General features: G+C 38.7%; 1 protein-coding gene across 4 annotated transcripts in view; it reads left to right on the top strand.

The window, feature by feature from the left end:
* Positions 1–20,123, top strand: part of CCT6B (chaperonin containing TCP1 subunit 6B) — a 28,737-nt gene that overhangs the window by 253 nt on the left and 8,361 nt on the right. For 3 of the 4 annotated variants that reach the window (XR_014304888.1, XM_082707345.1, XM_082707344.1), the window contains exons 2-10: positions 1,552–1,615; positions 2,566–2,700; positions 7,250–7,423; positions 9,908–10,011; positions 14,653–14,763; positions 15,102–15,261; positions 17,603–17,685; positions 18,287–18,383; positions 18,863–19,010. Coding sequence is in view for 3 of the 4 variants with exons in the window: in XM_082707345.1 (XP_082563471.1) it covers positions 1,552–1,615; positions 2,566–2,700; positions 7,250–7,423; positions 9,908–10,011; positions 14,653–14,763; positions 15,102–15,261; positions 17,603–17,685; positions 18,287–18,383; positions 18,863–19,010 (1,076 nt within the window). In the remaining variant the exon portion in view is untranslated. The remainder of the gene's footprint in view (positions 1–1,551; positions 1,616–2,565; positions 2,701–7,249; positions 7,424–9,907; positions 10,012–14,652; positions 14,764–15,101; positions 15,262–17,602; positions 17,686–18,286; positions 18,384–18,862; positions 19,011–20,123) is intronic. The other variant, XM_082707346.1, reaches the window with a different exon arrangement.

Genomic DNA, 20,123 nt, shown 5'->3' with positions numbered 1-20,123 from the left:
GTTAGGGCCGGGGGTTTGTTGGGTGTCGCGGCGCGCTCTGAGGCAGACGTTCCGCGAAGAACCTGGAGCGACGGGATACCTTCGTTCTCATTCCTGTACGGAGGTCACCCCTAGCCCGGGGCGGGAGGACAGCCTCCCGAGGAAGGGGCCCCGAGTGAAGCTTGTACACCCCCACTCCTTCACTTGTGTTAAAGTTCATGTGCAGTTGCGAGTCAGTTCATCTCGTGTGTCTTGAGAAGCATGAGCCATTTAACTCCCCTGCGCTTTGGGACTACATGCCCTTAGTTTGGTTTTTTCCGGCCCGGTGTTGTAGTGGTAAGGGCACCCAGGTCTTGGAGCCCGGCAGGCGTGGGTTCAAATCCAAGTTCCCTTCTAGCTGTGCATCGTTAGGCAAGTTACTTGCACACTCTGTGCCTACGCTTCTTCCTTTTTATTCACCCCTTCGGCATATATTTACTTAGCATCACTATTTTTTTTTTTTTTTTTTTTTTTTAGAAGAGTGAGGAACGCTAAAATGTCTAAGAGAAGGAGTACATTCTAAGAGGAATGAGCAGAATTAACGGCGGAAGAGGGCGCTTGTATGCTATTTGGATGCTGGGAAAATAGAAATGGTGAAGATTATATTGAGAAAAGGGACTAATTACTGATGGGAGTAGGGAGAGGGAGAAGCCTCTCAGATAACGGGTTTTTGATTAGAGTCTTGAAAGGTAAGTTAGAGTTCAGTTGGAGAAGGGAGTAAAAAGGCCTTCTGTAGTAACTTCAGGAACAAGAAAGCCCATTGGTGTAAATCCAACAGAAATAAAAACAAGCATGCTGTATTAAGGGAACCACAAGATTTTCCCACAAGATCTCATTTGGTAGATGCAGCAGGAAAAGTAGACATAAGCCAGGCTGGGAAAGGTGAACAACGTCATCATTGCTAAATAATCCAGATTTTACCTTGAAGGTGGTGCAGAGGATAAAAACTCATGGAAAGATTTTTGATCAGGTAGTTAAATGAGTCACACTACTTTTTAGAAATAAATATAGTGTGTGGGGTAGATTCAAATTCAGAGATACCAGGATGCTGACTAAGTAGTCCAGGCTAGAGATGTTGCTGACAGTGGACACGGAGAGGAGGGATTAGATGGAAGAAATACTTAGGTTGTGGAATTATCAGAACTTGATGATCTAATAAATGCGAGGGGTGAGGGAAGAAACTAGGCTGAGTGAATGAATGGTACATTGTACCAAAGTAAAAAACCTGCAGGAAATTTATAGTTTTGTGGTTTATAGGCTTCCAAGTATTCTTTGACTAAACTTCTGTTCATAACTCATCAGTTCCTCTTAAACTTGTAAATGCTCCATTTGGAATGAAATCATCATTGTGGTCCATATGGGAAGTAATTCTATAGGCTGCACATGGTGGTGATTACCACGGTGTTGCCCAATGGCACTTGGAAGTTTTGAAGCTCAGTTCCTTATACTAAGGACGGTGAGTGGCAAGAATTGAGAATGTCTTGCTTAACCCTTGCCATATGAGGTTAATAATATCACTTGTTTTCTGAACAGGCTTGTTTCTGGTGCAGGTGACATCAAACTCACCAAAGATGGCAATGTGCTGCTCCATGAGATGGTGAGCTGATACTGCTGACTTCAGTAAATCTTAACAAGCCTAGAACATAGTACAGATTGCATATATATATATATATTTGACAGAGATATAGCAAGAGAGGGAACACAAACTGGGTGAGTGGGAGAAGGAGAAGCAGGCTTCCTGCTGAGCAGGGAGCCTGATGCAGGGCTTGATCCCAGGACTCTGGGATCATTACCTGAGCCAAAGGCAGAAGCTTAAAGACCGAGCCACCCAGGCACCCCTTTATTTATTTATTTTTAAAAGATTTTATCCACTTATTTGAGAGAGAGAGAGAGAGAGTGAGACCCCCTAACCTGAGGGAGAGGCAGAGAGAGAGAAGGCTCCCCTCTGAGCAAGGAATCTGATGTGTGACTTGATGTGTGGTAGGATCCTGGGATCATGACCTTGAGCCTAAAGCAGGTGCTCAATTGGCTGAGTCACCCAGGCAGCCCCAAACTGTGATGTTTAAACCAAAGTTGTCAGTTAAATACTGCAGTTAGTAATACTTTGTGGATTAGACCTTAATAAAAGATGGTTTTGATTGTTTTGAAATCTTTATACAGTCCAAGTAATAGCCTAGGGATACTTCCAAATTAGTTACATCTTTTAAAGGCACTGAATTGTGTTCTTTGTAATATGAAAATATAAAAAAAAATCCTTTGCTATTTTAGTAAATATATTCATCTTAGAGATTGAAGAATTTGATCTTATTTTGGAAACGTCATTGCATTCCAAAGCAAAGACTTACAAGATGTTCAAACCTCATTAGTTCTCAATTAAAAAAATTTGGTAATGACATTTATTAAGTATTGATAATAAGAATTTGTGAACTTGTAGAATAAAGCTTATTTCTTAATTATATTATTGGCCTTTAGGTTATCTTGTTTTCATTGGACTATTTTTTTTAAAAATCTCATTCTCTCTTTTAATCTGTTGCTTACTTTTTCCAGCAAATTCAACACCCAACAGCTTCCCTGATAGCAAAAGTAGCAACAGCCCAGGATGACATTACAGGAGATGGTACTACTTCCAATGTTCTAATTATTGGAGAGTTACTAAAACAAGCTGATCTTTACATTTCTGAGGTATTAGCATTTTACAGAATTCACATTCATGTGATATTTTATTTTGAATGAGGAATTGTTTTCACTAGTAAAATGTTTTAATTTTAGAGGGCAAAAGTAATTTTTATCAAGATACTTTTGGAAAATTATAAATGGAAATAATCATGAACTTTTTTTTTTTTTTTTTTTTTACAAAATAATGCCTTTCATTGGAATTATATCCCACTTTTTAAAATGAAGTATTTAAGATAGATAAGAAGGTAAAAAATTAGCCATCTACCCATGAATAACGGCCTAAAAAAGAAAACATCACTGATAAAGTTGAAACCAAATTATGCACCTTTAAAAAAAATAACTGGAGAAAAATAATTGAAGGTTTTCACATTGTGAATTTACCTATCTTTCTAGGTTTTTTTTTCCCTTATAAACCGTCTACTCTAGCTAGACTCCTCCATGCTACTCCATAGCCTTTAAAATCACTACAACACATTTCTACCTCAGAGCTTTTGTTCAATCTGTATTCTTTTCTTGGTATTACTTATCTGTCTTCTCTGATTAAGTATTTAAAAGTTTCCATTCTTTCAAGGTCCATTTCAACAAAGCATTACTTGGTCAAAGTGCTAAAATTATTACTTCTTTGCATTTATTTAGAATTGGGAATTGTCTAATAATTCAGTACCTGCAATGTACCTCTTTTAGGATTCTTTTGGCTTTAAGCAGTAGAAATTTGACTAAAAATGATTTAAACAATAAATTATCTCCCATGACAGAACATCCAAGGTAGTTGATTAAAAAATTCTATTAGTCATCAAGTACTCTGGTTCTTTCTGTCTCTTGGCGCCTCCATTTACAATGCTGTTTCATGATAAAGCTTATTTCCATCCTGATTATAAGACTGTCAGAGGAAATTAGGAATACCTGCTTCCTTTAGTAACACTTAGCAGGAGAGCACAAGAAAGAACCATTTGCCCAATTATGGAATCTAAGTCCTTTTTAAAAAAAAAATATATATATTCATTTGACAGACAGGCAAGTAGGCAGAGAGGCAGGCAGAGAGAGAGAGGAGGAAGCAGGCTCCCAGCGGAGCAGAGAGCCTGATGTGGGGCTTGATCCCAGGACCCCTAGATCATGACCCAAGCCAAAGGCACAGGCCCAACCCACTGAGCTACCCAGGTGCCCCTATAAGTCCTTTTTTAAAAAAAAATTTATTCATTTGATAGAGAGAGAGAGAGAGATCACAAGTAGGCAGAGCAGCAGGCAGAGAGAGAGAGGAGGAAGCAGGCTCCCGCTGAGCAGAGAGCCCAATGCGGGGCTCAATCCCAGGACCCTGGGACCATGACCTGAGCCGAAGGCAGAGGCTTAACCTACTGAGCCACCCAGGTGCCCAAGTCCTTTCTTTATATGATTGGGTCAACTTTGATCTGTGTCTATCCTGTTGGAATTGACTTAATCTAATCAGGATCTACCCTTTGAGCTATCTAGAGAGGGTAGCTTCCTCTGAAGACTGGAGGAAGGGATAACCTAAACAAAATTAGGGTTTTGTTAAGGAGGAAGAAGTTTAAGAAAGGGGGGATGCTGACAGACACTGATGTAATTATAAATCTGTGGCAGTATAGTGATAGAGCTAGGCACAAAATATGATAGAAACACTGAGGAGGGAGGGATATCCTAAACTAGCGTGAATTAGGAAGCACTTCCTGGAGGAAGTAATAAGACCTGGGTTAAATCTTCAGGATGAGAGGGAGTGAGCCAGAGGAAAGACTGAGGGGTAAGGAGAATGACATTCCAGGCAGAAGGAACAACACAGCAGAGGCACAGAGAGGAGAAGCAATGTGGTATGTGTGTAAAGCCACAAACACTATGGTATTGGCAAAGTTTAAAGTGATAAGGGTAGGGGCTCCTGGGTGGCTCAGTTGGTCATCTAGCTCCCTGCTCAGCGGGGAACCTGCTTCTCCCTCTCTCTCTGCTCCTGTCATGTATGTTCTCTCTCAAATATACAGTTTAAAAAACAAAGTGATACGGACAGTAATGAAAGCCTGGAGAAGTTGGTGGGAGCCAGATCACAGAGAGCATGTAGTATGCTAACCAAGAAGAATGTTCATGTTTATGTGTTAATGACTGATGCAGTCAGATTGGCATTTTAAAAATTTGGGTGACAGTTTTAGGGGAGTCAATTCTGGAAGATCATAGTAGTCTAGGTGAGAAGGTGTGAGATCCTAGACTGAGGTAATGTTTTGAAAATGGTTCATAATCATGCTCTAGAGTCAGGCTCTGCAAATTTAAAAGATTTTATTTATTTATTTGACAGACCGAGATCACAAGTAGGCAGACAGGCAGGCAGAGAGAGAGAGAGGAGGAAGCAGGCTCCTGCTGAGCAGAGAGCCCAATGCGGGGCTCAATCCCAGGACCCTGGGACCATGACCTGAGCCAAATGCAGAGGCTTTAACCCACTGCGCCACCCAGGCACCCCAAGTCTCTGCAAGTTTAAATCCTGGTTCCATCTCTTACTGTCCTGGTGATCTAAGACAAATTACATTATCCCTATAAACCTCCATTTCCTCATCTGTGAGACAGAAATAGTAGTACCCACTTCATAGTGTTGAGAGGATTGAATTAAACAATACATGTAAAGCCCTTTATTTTTTAAAATTTTTAAAAAATATTCAAGAGAGAGAGAGATAAGAGCACTAGAGGAGAGAGGTCAGTGGGAGAAGCAGACTCCCCACCAAGTAGAGAGCCTGATTGGGAATTCGATCCCAGAACTCCAGGATCATGACCCAAGCCAAAGGCAGTCACTCAACAACTGAGCCACCCAGGTGCCCATGTAAAGCCCTTTAGATTAGTACCTGGTACAAATGCTCAATAAATGTTAACTTTAAAAAAATTATTGTAGGACTGATGTAAAAGAATGGAAGAGGGGAATGAATTAGACCCAGTTCCCACTTTCAATGAATTTATGTATTTTTTCCAGAATAAACAATATTTTTTAAAAAAATTATTTTGTTATGTCAGACCTAGAGAAAAGTTTCAGGGCTATTCCAAAGAATAACATTTCTCTCTCAGATATATCCATATATATGGTATATGTATATACATACCTTTTCCCAAATGGTGTAAGTTGCAGACCTGATTGTCTAAATATTTTAGTGTATATTTCTTTTTTCTTTTTTTTTTTTAATATTTTATGTGTTTATTTGACAGCTAGAGAGAGAGCACAAGTAAGCAGAGTGGCAGGGAGATGGAGAGAGAGAGAAGCAGGCTCTCTGCTGAGAGCCTGATGCGGGGCTCGATCCCAGGACCCTGGAATCATGACCCGAGCCGAAGGCAGCCGCTCAACCAACTGAGCCACCCGGGTGCCCCTATATTTCTTTTTTTTAATTAAAATATTTTATTTATTTATTTGACAGAGATCACAAGTAGGTAGAGCAGCAGGCGGTGGGGGGGGGAGCAGGCTCCCTGCTGAGCAGAGAGCCCGATGTGGGGCTCAATCCCAGGACCCTGAGATCATGACGTGAGCTGAAGGCAGAGGCTTAACCCACTGAGCCACCCAGGTGCCCCTTTAGTGTATATTTCTTAAAACCAGGATATTCTCTTATATAATCACAGAATAGTGATCAAAAACAGGAAATTAATATTAACATTGACACACTGATACAGTAGTATAACCTACAGATTTTATTCCAGTTTTATCTGTCCCAACAGTGTCCTTTATAGCAGAAAAATATCTGGGCTCATCCATTGCATTCAGTTGTCACATCCCTTTGGTTTCCTTTAAATTGGAATAATCCTGAGCTGTGTTTTGTGTTTTACATTGCTACTTTTAGAATATAGGCCAGTTATTTTGCAGAAAGTCCTCAATTTGGATTTGACTATTTTATTGTAATTAGACTCTGGTTACAAACTTTCGGCATGAATACCATGAACATGCTTTAGTATTCTTTTTTTTTTTTTTAAAGATTTTATTTATTTATTTGACAGAGATCACAAGTGGGCAGAGAGGCAGGCAGAGAGAGAGGAGGAAGCAGGCTCCCCGATGAACAGAGAGCCCAATGTGGGGCTCAATCCCAGGACTCCAGGATCATGACCTTTGCTGAAGGCAGTGGCTTTAACCCACTGAGCCACCCAGGCTCCCCATGCTTTAGTATTCTTAATGCATCGTATCAGGAGGCACATGATGCCTATTTGTCCCATTACTGTGATGTTTAGATTTGGTGAAGGTGATGTCTGTCTGTACATTTCTCCAAATCAGTGCTGGTTCTTTTCCTCCACATTAAAAGGAGCCTCTCTTTTCTTTTGTGCCCATACAGAAAAGTACCACATGGCAACGTTACAATATTTGGAAATAAAGAGGACTTTTGTAGTTTTTTGTACTGGACTTACAATTTTTCTGTAAGTCTGAGATTATTTTCAATATGAAGCACTGAAAATTACTTTTATAAATTATATACATACCACTATTAATGGCATTGATGTGGTAATATTACTTTTTCTGGATATACCTGTTAAGGGAAGATGGTTACTTTTACTTTACTTTGATTTTATAATTTTTAGTTTTACGTTGATGTAATAGGGCCTGCACCCTAGAATAATAGCTGAAGGATTTGAAGCTGCTAAGATAAAAGCACTTGAAGTTTTGGAAGAAATTAAAATTAACAAAGAGATGAAAAGAGAAATCCTTTTAGATGTGGCTAGAACATCTCTGCAAACTAAAGTTCATGCTGAATTGGCTGATGTGTTAATAGAGGTATGTGACTAAACTTGCTTTCACAATGAGTATAGACTAATGCATGATGGTATTTTATTCTATAAGATAATCAACCACTACATATGGTTCTTTTGTACGTGAAATGAAATATGGAAGACAAACACTTATAGACCTACCTAGAGACTAGACTTGATTGGTCAGAACAGTATGTGAAATATTTCAAAAGTGTCATAATAAACCTTTAAATTACCATGAACATCACTGCCTGTGGATTACCACAGTGGCTGCCTGTGGATCATACCTTGTGAGTGCCATTGGGGTGACGTACTGGTCTCTTAAACCTAGAGGTCCATATTTATTATGTGAGGAGACACAAAGGGAATTGGTTAAGCTTACCACTTTAATGAACCATTAAAACAAATGCACATTTGTTTTGTTTACTTCAAGAGGTAAAATATATGTAATATAAAGACAAGACCGGGTATTTTGGGAAGACTTATATCAGGTGGCTATAGTTTGATATCATCATTGTTCCTCAGCTTCGTATTTTTTGAAACTTGAATACATTGCTTCATCAGGAATGATGAATTCATAACCCAGATCACAAGACATTGATATATAAATCAGAATGCTTTCTTGCTAATTTACTTTGAGAGATATAAATGACAAATAGACTGGAACCAATAGGAAAACCTACTTGGCAAATGAGATTAAGATCAGACAATTTCTTGCTCAACAGAGTTCAAATAAAGACTGCAGTTGGAGTCTTGTTGGAGTACATATATCAAGTGACCAGAATCTTCATTTTTTTTTTAAAGATTTTATTTATTTATTTGACAGACAGAGATCACAAATAGGCAGAGAGGCAGGCAGAGAGAGAGGAGGAAGCAGGCTCCCTGCTGAGCAGAGAGCCCGATGTGGGGCTCGATCCCAGGACCCTGGGATCATGACCTGAGCCGAAGGCAGAGGCTTTAACCCACTGAGCCACCCAGGCACCCCCAGAATCTTCATTTTATCTGGTTAGGGCCCCCATTATCTTTTGGAGTTCTGGAAACAGTGATATTCTCATTATTCAGTGGTTTTTGTCATTATTCCCTATTAGGCTCTAAGACCAAATATCATGTTACCTCAGGTAAAGTTTTCAAGGGTATAGTTTTTTGCTTTATTTATATTTTAGGATGGTTATTTTATAGTACTTAATTTCTGTAATTAGTTGTTTTCCTACTACTTTCTTTTTTATTTTTATCTTTTTTTAAAAGGTTTTATTTATTTATTTGACAGAGATTACAAATAGGCAGAGAGGTAGGCAGAGAGAGAGAGGACGAAGCAGGTTCCCACCTAAGCAGAGAGCCCGATACAGGACTCTGGGATCATGACCTGAGCTGAAGGCACAGGCTTAAACCCACTGAGCCATCCAGGCGCCCCTTCCAATTACTTTCTGAGCTAAAGAGTAGGATGTATTGTACCATGCTTCTCAAGTTATATATCCCTGGGCATATGTGGCAGAATAAGTGTGATAGGTCTTTCTAGAGTCTCAATTTTACTTTGCAGTTTTGGGGAAAAGCATTACTTTCACATTAAAACAAGCATGTGTATTATAGCATGATGTGGAAACTTTTCATGATAAAACACAAAACCTTAGAAATTTCCAGCTTGTATAGCCAGCAAATTTTAGCTCTTACCTTATATTTCCTTCTTTTCTATTAGTATGTTCTTTGGTGGAAAAGTTTGAGTAGTGTTGGTAGTAGAAAGAGTAGTAGCTTGGCAGTTGAAAAGAATTGAATTCTAGGGACACCTGGGTGATTCAGTGGGTTAAGCCTCTGCCTTGGGCTCAGGTCATGATCTCAGGGTCTTGGAATTGGGCCCTGCATCAGGCTGTCTGCTCAGTGGGGAGCCTACTTCTCCCTCTCTGCCTGCCTCTCTGCCTCCTTGTGATCTCTCTCTCTCTGTGTCAAATAAATAAATAAAATCTTAAAAAAAAAAGAATTAAATTTCAGTACTGGTTCAGCTACTGCCTTTTATTTTTTATTTTTAAAAAAGATTTTATTTAAGTTATTCTTTTTTTTTTTTTGGAGAAAGAGTGTGAGCTGATGGGGGTGGGGGGTGGGGGAGGGGCAGAAGGAGAGGAAGAGAAAATTCCAGGCAGGCTTCACGTCCAGTGCAGAGCCCAGTGTGGGGCTCAATCCCATGACCCTGAGATCATGATCTGAACTAAAATCAAGGGTTGGATGTTTTACCAACTGAACCACTCAGGTACCCCTAAGACTGTAACTTAAAGTTTTATCAGAGTTTACTTATCTGTAAAATGAAGGATTGGGGCCTGATGATCTCTGAAGTTCCTTTAGGTTCTAAGGTATCCATTGGCATTGATTATTACTGGTGTCCATGACAAAGTGGGCCTTTTTGGCCTTGCTCTGTATTTTCATGTCTGAAGCCCTTTGTCTGCTTAGTCTGGTGATTACTTAGGCCAGTGACTTCTTTTAATAGAACAGGAATTACTGTTCTCATTTGCTTCTCTTTCAGGCTGTGGTGGATTCTGTTTTGGCTGTTAGAAGACCGGGTTATCCTATTGATCTCTTCATGGTAGAAATCATGGAGATGAAGCATCAATCAGAAACAGATACAAAGTAAGTTACATAAACTTTGACAATACATAGATTCTAGAATATTTGGTTTAGTTCAGATGTTTTTTCATTAATTTCCTTACTTTTATTCAACATCAGTCTATTAATTCAGCATATATTAATTGAATACCTACCCCAAGCTAGTCATTATTTTGAGTGCTAGGGATAGAGAGTAAACAGAACAGAATTTCTTTCTCCAAGAAGATTTTGTTTCTAGTTGAGGGAGGTAATAAATACCTAAGTGATAATAAAAGCTTGAAGAAGATAGAGTGACTATGTGAGAGCTTGTGTGTGATTTCAGAATATTTAGGGGAGGTCCTCATAGTAGGAAGACAGAGAGCTAAGAAGGTGTCCGAAGAAGTAAGGAATAGCCATGTGCACATCTGGGGGAAGAGTGTTCTGAATCAAGGGAGTGACGGTTGAAAAGGCCCTGAGGCACACAAGTGTGCTGGGGTGTTTGTGTGCCTGGAGCACAGGAAGAGGAAAAAGGAGGAGGAGATGAAGTCGGAGAGGAAAGAAAGCCAGACAATTGCTTGAATATGTAGGACCTCAGAGTATGTGGCGTCTTGTTGATTTTGGACTTAATGAATTTTAAATGTCTTATTATGGAAAATTCTAAACATATATGAAAGTAGAGAGAAAAGAATAGTGGACTCCTATACACCTGTCACTCATCTTTCAATTTTCAACATATCGTATTTTTCCTTTTATTTCCCTTATATGCCCTTTTTCCCTCCCTCCCTCCTTGTCCCAAACCTGGATTATTTTGAAGCCAATCCAGATAATCATTATTTCATTTTAAAATACTTACTTATTTTAATATATATGTATGTGTGGGCATCTTTATTTACCTGTTTCTTGACGTTTTATTTTGTTTTTTTTAAATCTGCCATGGTACTTTTTATGGTGTCTTATTCCTTGCAGATCTTTATAAGACTGCCTTATACATGTTTTTAAACATATAGTTCATATCTGATAATTACAACATTTGAAGTTTTGACTTGTCTGTTTCTGGTGTTTATTATATTTTGCTGGTTCTCCCTAACTGTGTTTTGTTTCTGTATGTGCCATTCATTGTGTTTGAAAAAAGTATTTGTAGAAATAATTTGAGACCTGGGATGAAGGTCCATTTTTGTACAGAGAATTTGAATTTTTTGCTGCAAGGCACCCAGGGAATACTTTATTTTTTATTTTTATTTTTTTTTAAGTAGTTTTCATGTCCCGCATGGAGCCTATTGTGGGGCTTGAATTCATGATGCTGAGATCAGGATCTGAGCTGAGATCAAGAGTCCAGGTGCTTAGCCAACTGAGCCACCCAGGCAGCTCAGGGAATACTTTAAATTAAATCTGCAGCTTAAGGGCTTTTTGTTCGTTTGTTTGTTTGTTTTTAATATCCAGCTAATACTTTTTTTCTAAAAATTTATTTATTTTAGAGAGAGAGTGAGTGAGTGCACACATGTGAGTAGGGGAAGGGGAAAAGGGAGAGGGAGAGGCAGAATCCTTAGGTAGACTCCTTGCTGAGTGTGGAGCCTGATGCAAGCCTCCATCCCAGGACCCTGAGATCATGACCTGAGCCAAAACCAAGACTTGGCTGCTTAACCGACTGAGCAACCCAGGTGCTCCTATCTAGTTAGTTCTAACTGCTGATTGGTATAAGGGCTGCTTAATTATAGTTCATCCTTCTGATTTATACCCTGAGTATGAAGCCCCTTGGGTTTCCTACTTAATGAGAAAAGTGTCTCCTCTTAGGCTCTCTACCTCAGATGGCCCCTGAGCCTTTAATTCTGTCCCCTTCTCATTGTGAGGTTATTGAAAACAAAGTTCAAATTTTCCTGAATTGTCTAATGACTTTAGGATAAGAGTGCCTGCAGTTCTTATCTTACCCCTTGGAGTTCATGCTTTCTTTACTGTTTTATAGCTCTTCAGTGTTTTTAAGGGTTTTTGTTTGTTTGTTTGTTTTGGGGAATGTGAGAGAGAGAGTGTGTGTGTGTGTGTGTGCGCGCGCACGCGTGCGCTCATGAGGCAGTGAGGATGAGATGCAGAAGGAAAGGGAGAAAGAAGATCTTATGCAGGCCCCACACAACAGCATGCAGCCTGATGCAAGGCTCAATTTCAAAACCCTGAGATTATGACAAGAGCTGAAATCTCGAGTCGGATGCTTAACTGACTGAGCCAACCATGTGCCCCAGGGGTTTTGTTTTTAACCCAGAATTTTTAGTTGCTTTTGGTGGTAGCGTTCATCCAAATTAGTCTGCCATTGCTGAGGGCAAAGCAGTTCTTGGTTTATATTTCAGAAGGATCTCTCTGGTGGTTGTAGGGAGAATGCACTGTGGAGCAGGGCACCTCCCAGTGCAAGGGCAGAAGCTGGAGGCCAGTCAGGAATCTGTTGTAATTCAGGAGAGGGATTAGACAAGGGTATACTATACCCAAGTTTAGACAAGGGTATACTTAGAAGAAGAAACAATAGGATCTATTGATGGTTCAACACAGAATGTGACAGATAAAGAGTGAAGGATGTCTCCTGGGTTTTTGCATGGAGCGGCTGGAAAAGGAGAAGTACTTTTTCTTGGGATGGAAAAGACTGGGAGGAAAATATTTGGGGAAATAAATCAAGAGCTTAGTTTGGGAAATGTTATGTTTTAGATGCCTATTAGGCATCCATGTGGAGATGCTGAGTAGGGAGTTGGAGAGGTGTGTCTGGAGTTTAGAACAGAGGTCTGATCTGGAAATATATTTGGGAGTTATCTGTGTATAGGTGACTTAAAGCCTATGAGAGGTAATGAGTTCATCTGGGAGGTGAATATAGGTAGAAGAGGACGTTTACTCTCCCTCTACCCCTCCTCTTGCTCTCGCTCTCTCGCTCACTCACTCTCTCAATATAAATCTTAAAAAAAAGAAGAGGAAGTTTAAAGTTAAGCCCTGGAAACTCCGATGTTTAGAAATTGGGAAGACAAAAGGATATAGCAGAGGAGACTGAGAAGGAGTGGTTACTGATAGAGGAAAGCCAAGAGAAGTTAGAGGCCCTGAAGCTAAGAAAGGAAAATGTTTCAGAGGGAGAATAATCAACTATGTCATATGCTGCTGAAAGCAAGTTGTGGATTGAAAAATGACCTTTAGATATGGAAAGCATTTAATGTTTTTGGTGGCTTTAATGAGAACTGATCTAGGAATGGGTATGAAAGTCAGACTGAAGGTGGGCTCCACAGAGAAAGTTTAGGGAAGTGAGGATACAAGCTTACACCATTCCAAAGAGGTTAGAGAAATGGGGCAGTAGCTAGAAGGAAGTATGGGAAAGGACTTGAAGCAGAAGCATTCTTTGTTTTAAAGATGGGAATTACTGGGGCGCCTGGGTGGCTCAGTGGGTTAAAGCCTCTGCCTTTGGCTCAGGTCATGATCTCAGGGTCCTGGGATCAAGCCCCGCATCAAGCTCTCTGTTCTGCATGCAGCCTGCTTCCCCCTCTCCCTCTGTCTGCCTCTCTACCTACTTGTGATCTCTGTCTGTCAAATAAATAAATAAAATCTTAAAAAAAATTTAAAGATGGGAATTATCATGACAAATCTGTATCCTGATGAGAATGCTCCTGGAGGCAGGAGGAATTGGTGCAATAGGGGGACGGGGTATTGCTGGAGCAGAGAGGAGAAAAGGCGTAGAGTACATACATGCAGAGGAGCATGGACAGTTCAGTCATAGGAATAGGAGGCTCAGGTTCAAGTGCAGGTGGATTGGTAGAAGTAGTGATGGGACAGTGCTTGTATTTTCTCAAAGCAGCAAGGTCATTTGCTGAGAGCAAGAGCGAAGGCTTGAATACTGAACATACATTTGCTTGTTTCTTCCTAAATATCTTCATTTTCAGTTAGAGGTTGGAGTAATTAGATTAAAATTTGTAGTTAGATTAAAATTTTGAAAACTTCATTGTAATCATGTTTATTTTAAAAATTATTTCTTTACTTTAATGTAGAACAAATACTGGTTATAAAAGAAGGAGAAATATCATTCCCTAATTGGGTATAAATGAAGTTTTGAAAGTTACAAAAATACTTTCTTTTGAAAGAAGATTTGGAAAACAGGAAAAGAGCCTCTCCAACCCCCAAATTATCTATATTCCTACTGCCCAAGCAGAACTTTACTCTAGGTTCCTTTCATTTTTTTCTTGTCAATACCAAGGTACTTATTTTTTAAAAGAATAATTATAATCATTCTTTATAGGTGGTTTGTTGTTCTTTGTTTATCAGCTACCTATGTAAATATTTTTCCATGTCATTACATAGTTTTCATGACCGCCAAATAGTTGGGTCATTTATTTGCTGAACAGTGCCCTATTGTTAGACATTTAGGTTAACAGTTTTTGGTTGTTCCATATAATTATTTTGAACAAATGTTCCTAAGAAACTCACTGTGTGTCTACCTCTCATTACTTGACCAGCTGTGTCATATGTTTGAGTTACATAATTTAGAGAATAACTCTGGGTTGACTTTTAAAGTGGATTTTCTTTTCCAATTTTACTAATTATGTGTTAGGCTTAAAGTTGGTGCAAGGAAACAGTATGTGTCCTGATATGTTACAATTTTAAGAATACAATCCTTATTTTATAATAAATTTAGAGTGTATATTCCAAGTAAGACACATTACGTATTTTTAATAGATTGATCAGAGGATTAGTTTTGGACCATGGTGCCCGTCATCCAGACATGAAGAAGCGAGTGGAAGATGCATTTATCCTTACTTGCAATGTGTCACTAGAATATGAAAAAACGTATGTGGCAGTTACTCTTTGTAAATGTTGAAACTATATTTTCTAGAAGGGTTTTTAATTTTGATTAATTAATTGATTTAGAGACAAGTGGGGGAGGGGCAAAGGTGCAGGACAAAGAAAGAATGAATCTTAAGCAGGCATAGGGCTCAGTCTCATGACCCTGAGATCATGATCTGAGCTGAAATTAAGGGTTGGGTGCTTAACCAACTGAACCACCCAGGTGCTCCCTAAAAGTCTTCTTTAATCTCTTCCTTCCCTCCCAAATGTTTAGTGTAAACTCCTACCTTTCCCTCCTTTTTTTCTCCACTTTTACTCGCTCGTTTTTATTAATCTTTTAGAGAGGTGAGCTCTGGTTTCTTTTATAAGACTGCTGAAGAGAAAGAGAAATTGGTAAAAGCTGAAAGAAAATTTATTGAAGATAGAGTACAAAAAATCATAGACCTGAAAGACAGAGTCTGTGCTCAGTCCAATAAAGGATTTGTTGTCATTAATCAAAAGGTGAGAAAGAAAATTCAGATTTTAACTATTTGTAAATGTTTTTCAGCATTTCTTGCAGTGTGGTCTGCGGACTCCTAGGAATTTCAAAGACCATTTCAGAGAGTCTTTGAGGTTTTTTAAAAAAAATGGCAGTTTCATTTGAGGTATCTTTTTTTTTTTTTTAAAGATTTATTTATTTATTTATTTGAGAGGGAGTGAGGAGAGAGTGTGTGTGCCGGGGAGGAGCGGAGGGAAAGGGAGAATCCCAAGAAGGCTCCCTACTGAATGCGGAGCCTGATGTGGGGCTCAGTCCCATGACCATGAGATCATGACCTGAGCCAAAATCAAGAATCAGATGCCCAACTGACTGAGCCACCCAGGTGCCCCCATTCGAGAATATCTTGAAGTGGTAAAACTTACTAAATTTTGATTAAATATGCATCCTTTTATAATTCTGTGTGACAGAGTATGAAATCTGAATATCAAAATATGGTTGTCGTGGGTGTGTCTGGATGACTTAGTTTGTTAAGCATCCCACTCTTAGTTTCAGCTCAAATCATGATCTCATGGTTATGAGATCGAGCCCTGTATCAGGCTCTGCACTGAGCTGCGCATGGAGTCTGCTTTCTCTTTCCTCTCCCTCTGCCCAGCCCCCATGGCCCCCTGCCTCCCTCATGATCACACTCTCTCAAAAATAATTTTTTTTAAAGCTTTTATTTATTTATTTGACAGACAGATCACAAGTAGGCAGAGAGGCAGGCAGAGAGAGAGGAGGAAGCAGGCTCCCTGCTGAGCAGAAAGCCCGATGCGGGGCTCGATCCCAGGACCCTGAGACCATGACCTGAGCCGAAAGCAGAGGCTTTAACCCACTGAGCCACCCAGGCGCCCCCAAAATAATTTTTTTTAAATATAGTTGTCGAGAGGGAGAGTTCTTGTATAATTGAGTTACAATTGTATAGTTGCATAATTATACATATGTATACATGTATAATTGATCCACTTCTTTCATGGAATGCCATTTTTACTTTTTTTTTTTTTTTAAAGATTTTATTTATTTATTTGTCAGAGAGAGAGAGGGAGAGAGCGTGAGCATAGGCAGACAGAGTGGCAGGCAGAGGCAAAGGGAGAAAGAAGCAGGCTCCCTGCCGAGCAAGGAGTGCGATGTGGGACTCAACCGGAGGATGCTGGGATCATGACCCGAGCCGAAGGCAGCTGCTTAACCCGCTGAGCCACCCAGGCGGCCTGCCATTTTTACTTTAAAGAATAACTGGCAGGGGTGCCTGACTGGCTTAGTTAGTAGAGCATGCAACTCTTGATCTTGGGGTTGTGAGTGCAAGCCCCATTTTGGGCAGGGAGATTACTTAAAAAAAAAAAAAAAACTGACAGAAAAACTGTGGTTATTTAGACATGGGTATTTGGCAGGCTTCTCTCAAAAAGGAAGAAGTGGTTCTGTCACTTCAAGGAAAACAACTGACAGTGTTTGTTCCAAATAAATTTGAGCTTTCAAGTCAAAATTAAAATTTTGGAAAACTTGTAACTGCCTCTGTGAACTTGACTGCTTTCCAGTGCTTAAAGGACTTTTCTGATAGTATTAGTGGTGATATTAGCAAATGTGATATTTTTGATATTATATACCTGTGAAATGTACCAACATTTGGAAGCTCTGCTTAACATAATGAACCACTTTTTTCTAAATGAGTAAAAAATGTATGATTAACAAAGACATGCCTGGGTAGATAATACATTCAAAGTGTGAGATAGACAAATGGATTTTAATATGAAAGAATATAGAAAAGATTATTGATAGGTCCCATATTTCACATTGACATTAACCTTTAAGGAACTGTCACTTACTCAGTTTTGATATAGTATCAAAGAAGAATATCCATATGTATCTGGAAAGGCTATTAAAATATTCCTCCATTTTCTGATACATATTTGTGTGAGTCCAAGTTTTCATAATATACTTTAACCCAACAACATACCACACCAAATTGAATGCAGAAGCAGATCTGAGAATCTAGATGTCTTCTTTTAAGACAGACATTAAGAAGATAGCAAAAACGAACAGTGCCATTACTTTAAGCCTTATACTTTTTTTGTTTAGGAAAGTATAGTAAATTTTCACTTGAAGATGTTTTTTATGTTAACATAAAATGGGTTTATTATTTTGAATGGATTAATATTTTAAACATTTCTCAATTTTAATTTATAGTATGACAAATATTATAGAATACAGTTCACATAAAAGCTTTTTGAGTTCTTAATAATTTCTAAGAACGTGAAGCAGTGCTAAGATCAGAAAGTTTGAGAACTACTGGCTTAAGATGTGCTTATAACTTTTATGCTAATTTGGTTTTAGGGAATTGATCCATTTTCCTTAGATGCTCTTGCAAAACATGGCATAGTAGCTCTTCGCAGAGCAAAAAGAAGAAATATGGAAAGGTAAGCTTGCAGATTACTATGTATCCTATTTTTTAACAGATAAAATTGAAGTGACCCCACGGTATTCCTTTTAGTTTATATGTAAACATTGTGAGCAAAATAGCATACAGATTCCAAAATATTGTCTTTAATTTCAATAAATAATGGAAGTGTCAAAAATCAAGACTTAAAAAAATATATAGACTGTTAACTTACCTCAGAACTTTGTTGAAGTACAAAGAAGGTTTTTATCTTAAAACATTTTTTTTGAAAGGATGAATGGGCAGAGCACTGAGGACTTTTTTTTGAAGATTTTATTTATTTATCTGAGAGAGAGAGAGAGAGAGAGACACTATGAGGAGTAGGGAGGGGCAGAGGGAGAAGCATACTCCCTGCTGAGCAGGGAGCCTTATGTGGAACTCAATCCCAGGATCCTGGGATCATGACCTGAGCCCAAGGCAGCTGCTTAACTGAGCCACACAGACGCCCCTTCTTAAACAGATTTTAAAAACAATACAACACAGCGAAAATGCTCTGTTCTGTGTTAGATATCTTTTCACTTTTAAGAAGTTAAGTCTAGTGCTTTCTATAACAAAAGCTATGGTACCATATATCATTTCAGACTCTCTCTTGCTTGTGGTGGAATGGCTGTGAATTGTCTTGAAGACCTTACTGTAGATTGCTTGGGACATGCTGGTCTTGTACATGAGTGTGCTTTAGTGAGTATCTCTGCTGACAGTGGTTATAAAGTGAAGAGTAAATCTTTTGCTTTTTTATTTTATTTTTTAAGATTTTGTTTATTTATTTGACAGAGGGCACAAGCAGGGGTAGTGGCAGGCAGAGGGAGAAGGGGAAGAAGGCTCCCCACTGAGCAGAGAGCCCAGTGTGGGGCTCCATCTCAGGACCCTGAGATGATGACCTGAGCCAAAGGCAGACGCCCCACCCTTTAAAAAAAAAATACTAAGTCTTTTAATTCAGGCTTTTCCTTTTGGTGTCTGAATAATCCACAGGACAGATTTTACAATTTATTTATCTAAATGTTTGTTGAGAGTTCAAATATAACAACTGCTTTTAACACATATTTAGTTATGTTTGATAAAAATTCACATGAAGATTGGGTTCTATTATTATAAGATGGGTCTTCATTTCATAGTAACATTAAGTATTAAGAGTTATATCTTCTTGGATTATCGTCTAGGGTGAAGAAAAGTTCACTTTTATTGAGGCCTGTGTTAACCCTCGTTCTGTCACCTTGTTGGTTAAAGGACCGAATAAGCATACTCTGACACAAATCAAGGACGCTATAAGGGATGGACTTCGTGCCATCAAAAATGCCATTGAAGATGGTAGGCTCTTTTTTTGTGATGGATATGAACCTTAATGTATTTTTAAAGTAGTAATACATCTATCATGATACATAGTATTTTAAAAGATATGAATGATTACTATATATTTTTTTTTACTAAGATTTTTCCACTGGAATATTCTTAGTAACTATGCTGTGCTTTTTTTTAATTGAGAGAGAGTATATGAGCACAAGTAGGGGAAGGGGCAGAGGGAGAAGGAGAAGGACAAATGCCAGCTGAGCAGGGAGCCCAACTTGGGGCTTGATCTCAGGACCCTGAGATCGTGGCCCCAGTTGAAGTCAGATGCTTAACTGACTGAGCCACCAGGTGCCCTAGTATGCTGCCCTTTTAATTAACTTCTGTTTATGAAGTGAAAAAGCACTTAATTTGATGCTGTAGTATCATTTTTTTTATTTTTAGAAATTTATTTTTAAAACCACTGGGGTGCCTGGTTGTCTCAGTCAGCTAAGCATCTGAGTCTTGATCTCAGCTTAGGTCTCAATCTCAGAGTCATGAGTTCAGGCCCAAGTTCAGTTTCATGCTGGGTGTGGAGCCTACTTAAAAAAAAAAGAAAAAAAAAAAAGAAAAAAAAAGAAATTTATTTTTAAAATCATGACAATGCTTTTCCAGCTTAGAACTCATTCCATTACCTTAGGTGCAGTGTAATTTTCAGAAAAATTAGGAAAGAATATTAGCATGTATTATTTACTGATAATTTATAAACTAACTCCATTTAAAATAGAATAATAAGCACATGAAAAGATGCTCAACATAATTAATCATTAGGAAAATGAAAATCAAAACCATGAAGAGATACTGTTTTACAACTGTTATGATGACTATAAATCAAAAAGCTGGACAACAGTAAATGTTGGCAAGGATATGGAGAAATTAGTAGCCCTCAACATTGTTGGTGGGAACTGCTGGAAAATAGTAGGGAGTTCCTTACAAAGTTAAACACAGAGTCACTAGATGACCCAACAAATCAACTTTTAGGTATATACCTACGGTATACCTTAATATTCTTTGATCAAGTTGTTCTGGCTGCATTTGTTGAAAAGATTTTTCTTTTTCCAGTGAGTTGAGTTGCCTTTGAAACTTTTCATTGAAAAT

Source organism: Mustela nivalis (genome assembly GCF_964662115.1).
Source record: "Mustela nivalis genome assembly, chromosome: 17".
NCBI lineage: Eukaryota > Metazoa > Chordata > Mammalia > Carnivora > Mustelidae > Mustela > Mustela nivalis.
Note: the sequence above shows the minus strand (reverse complement) of the source record. Positions and strands in the feature narration are given on the sequence as shown.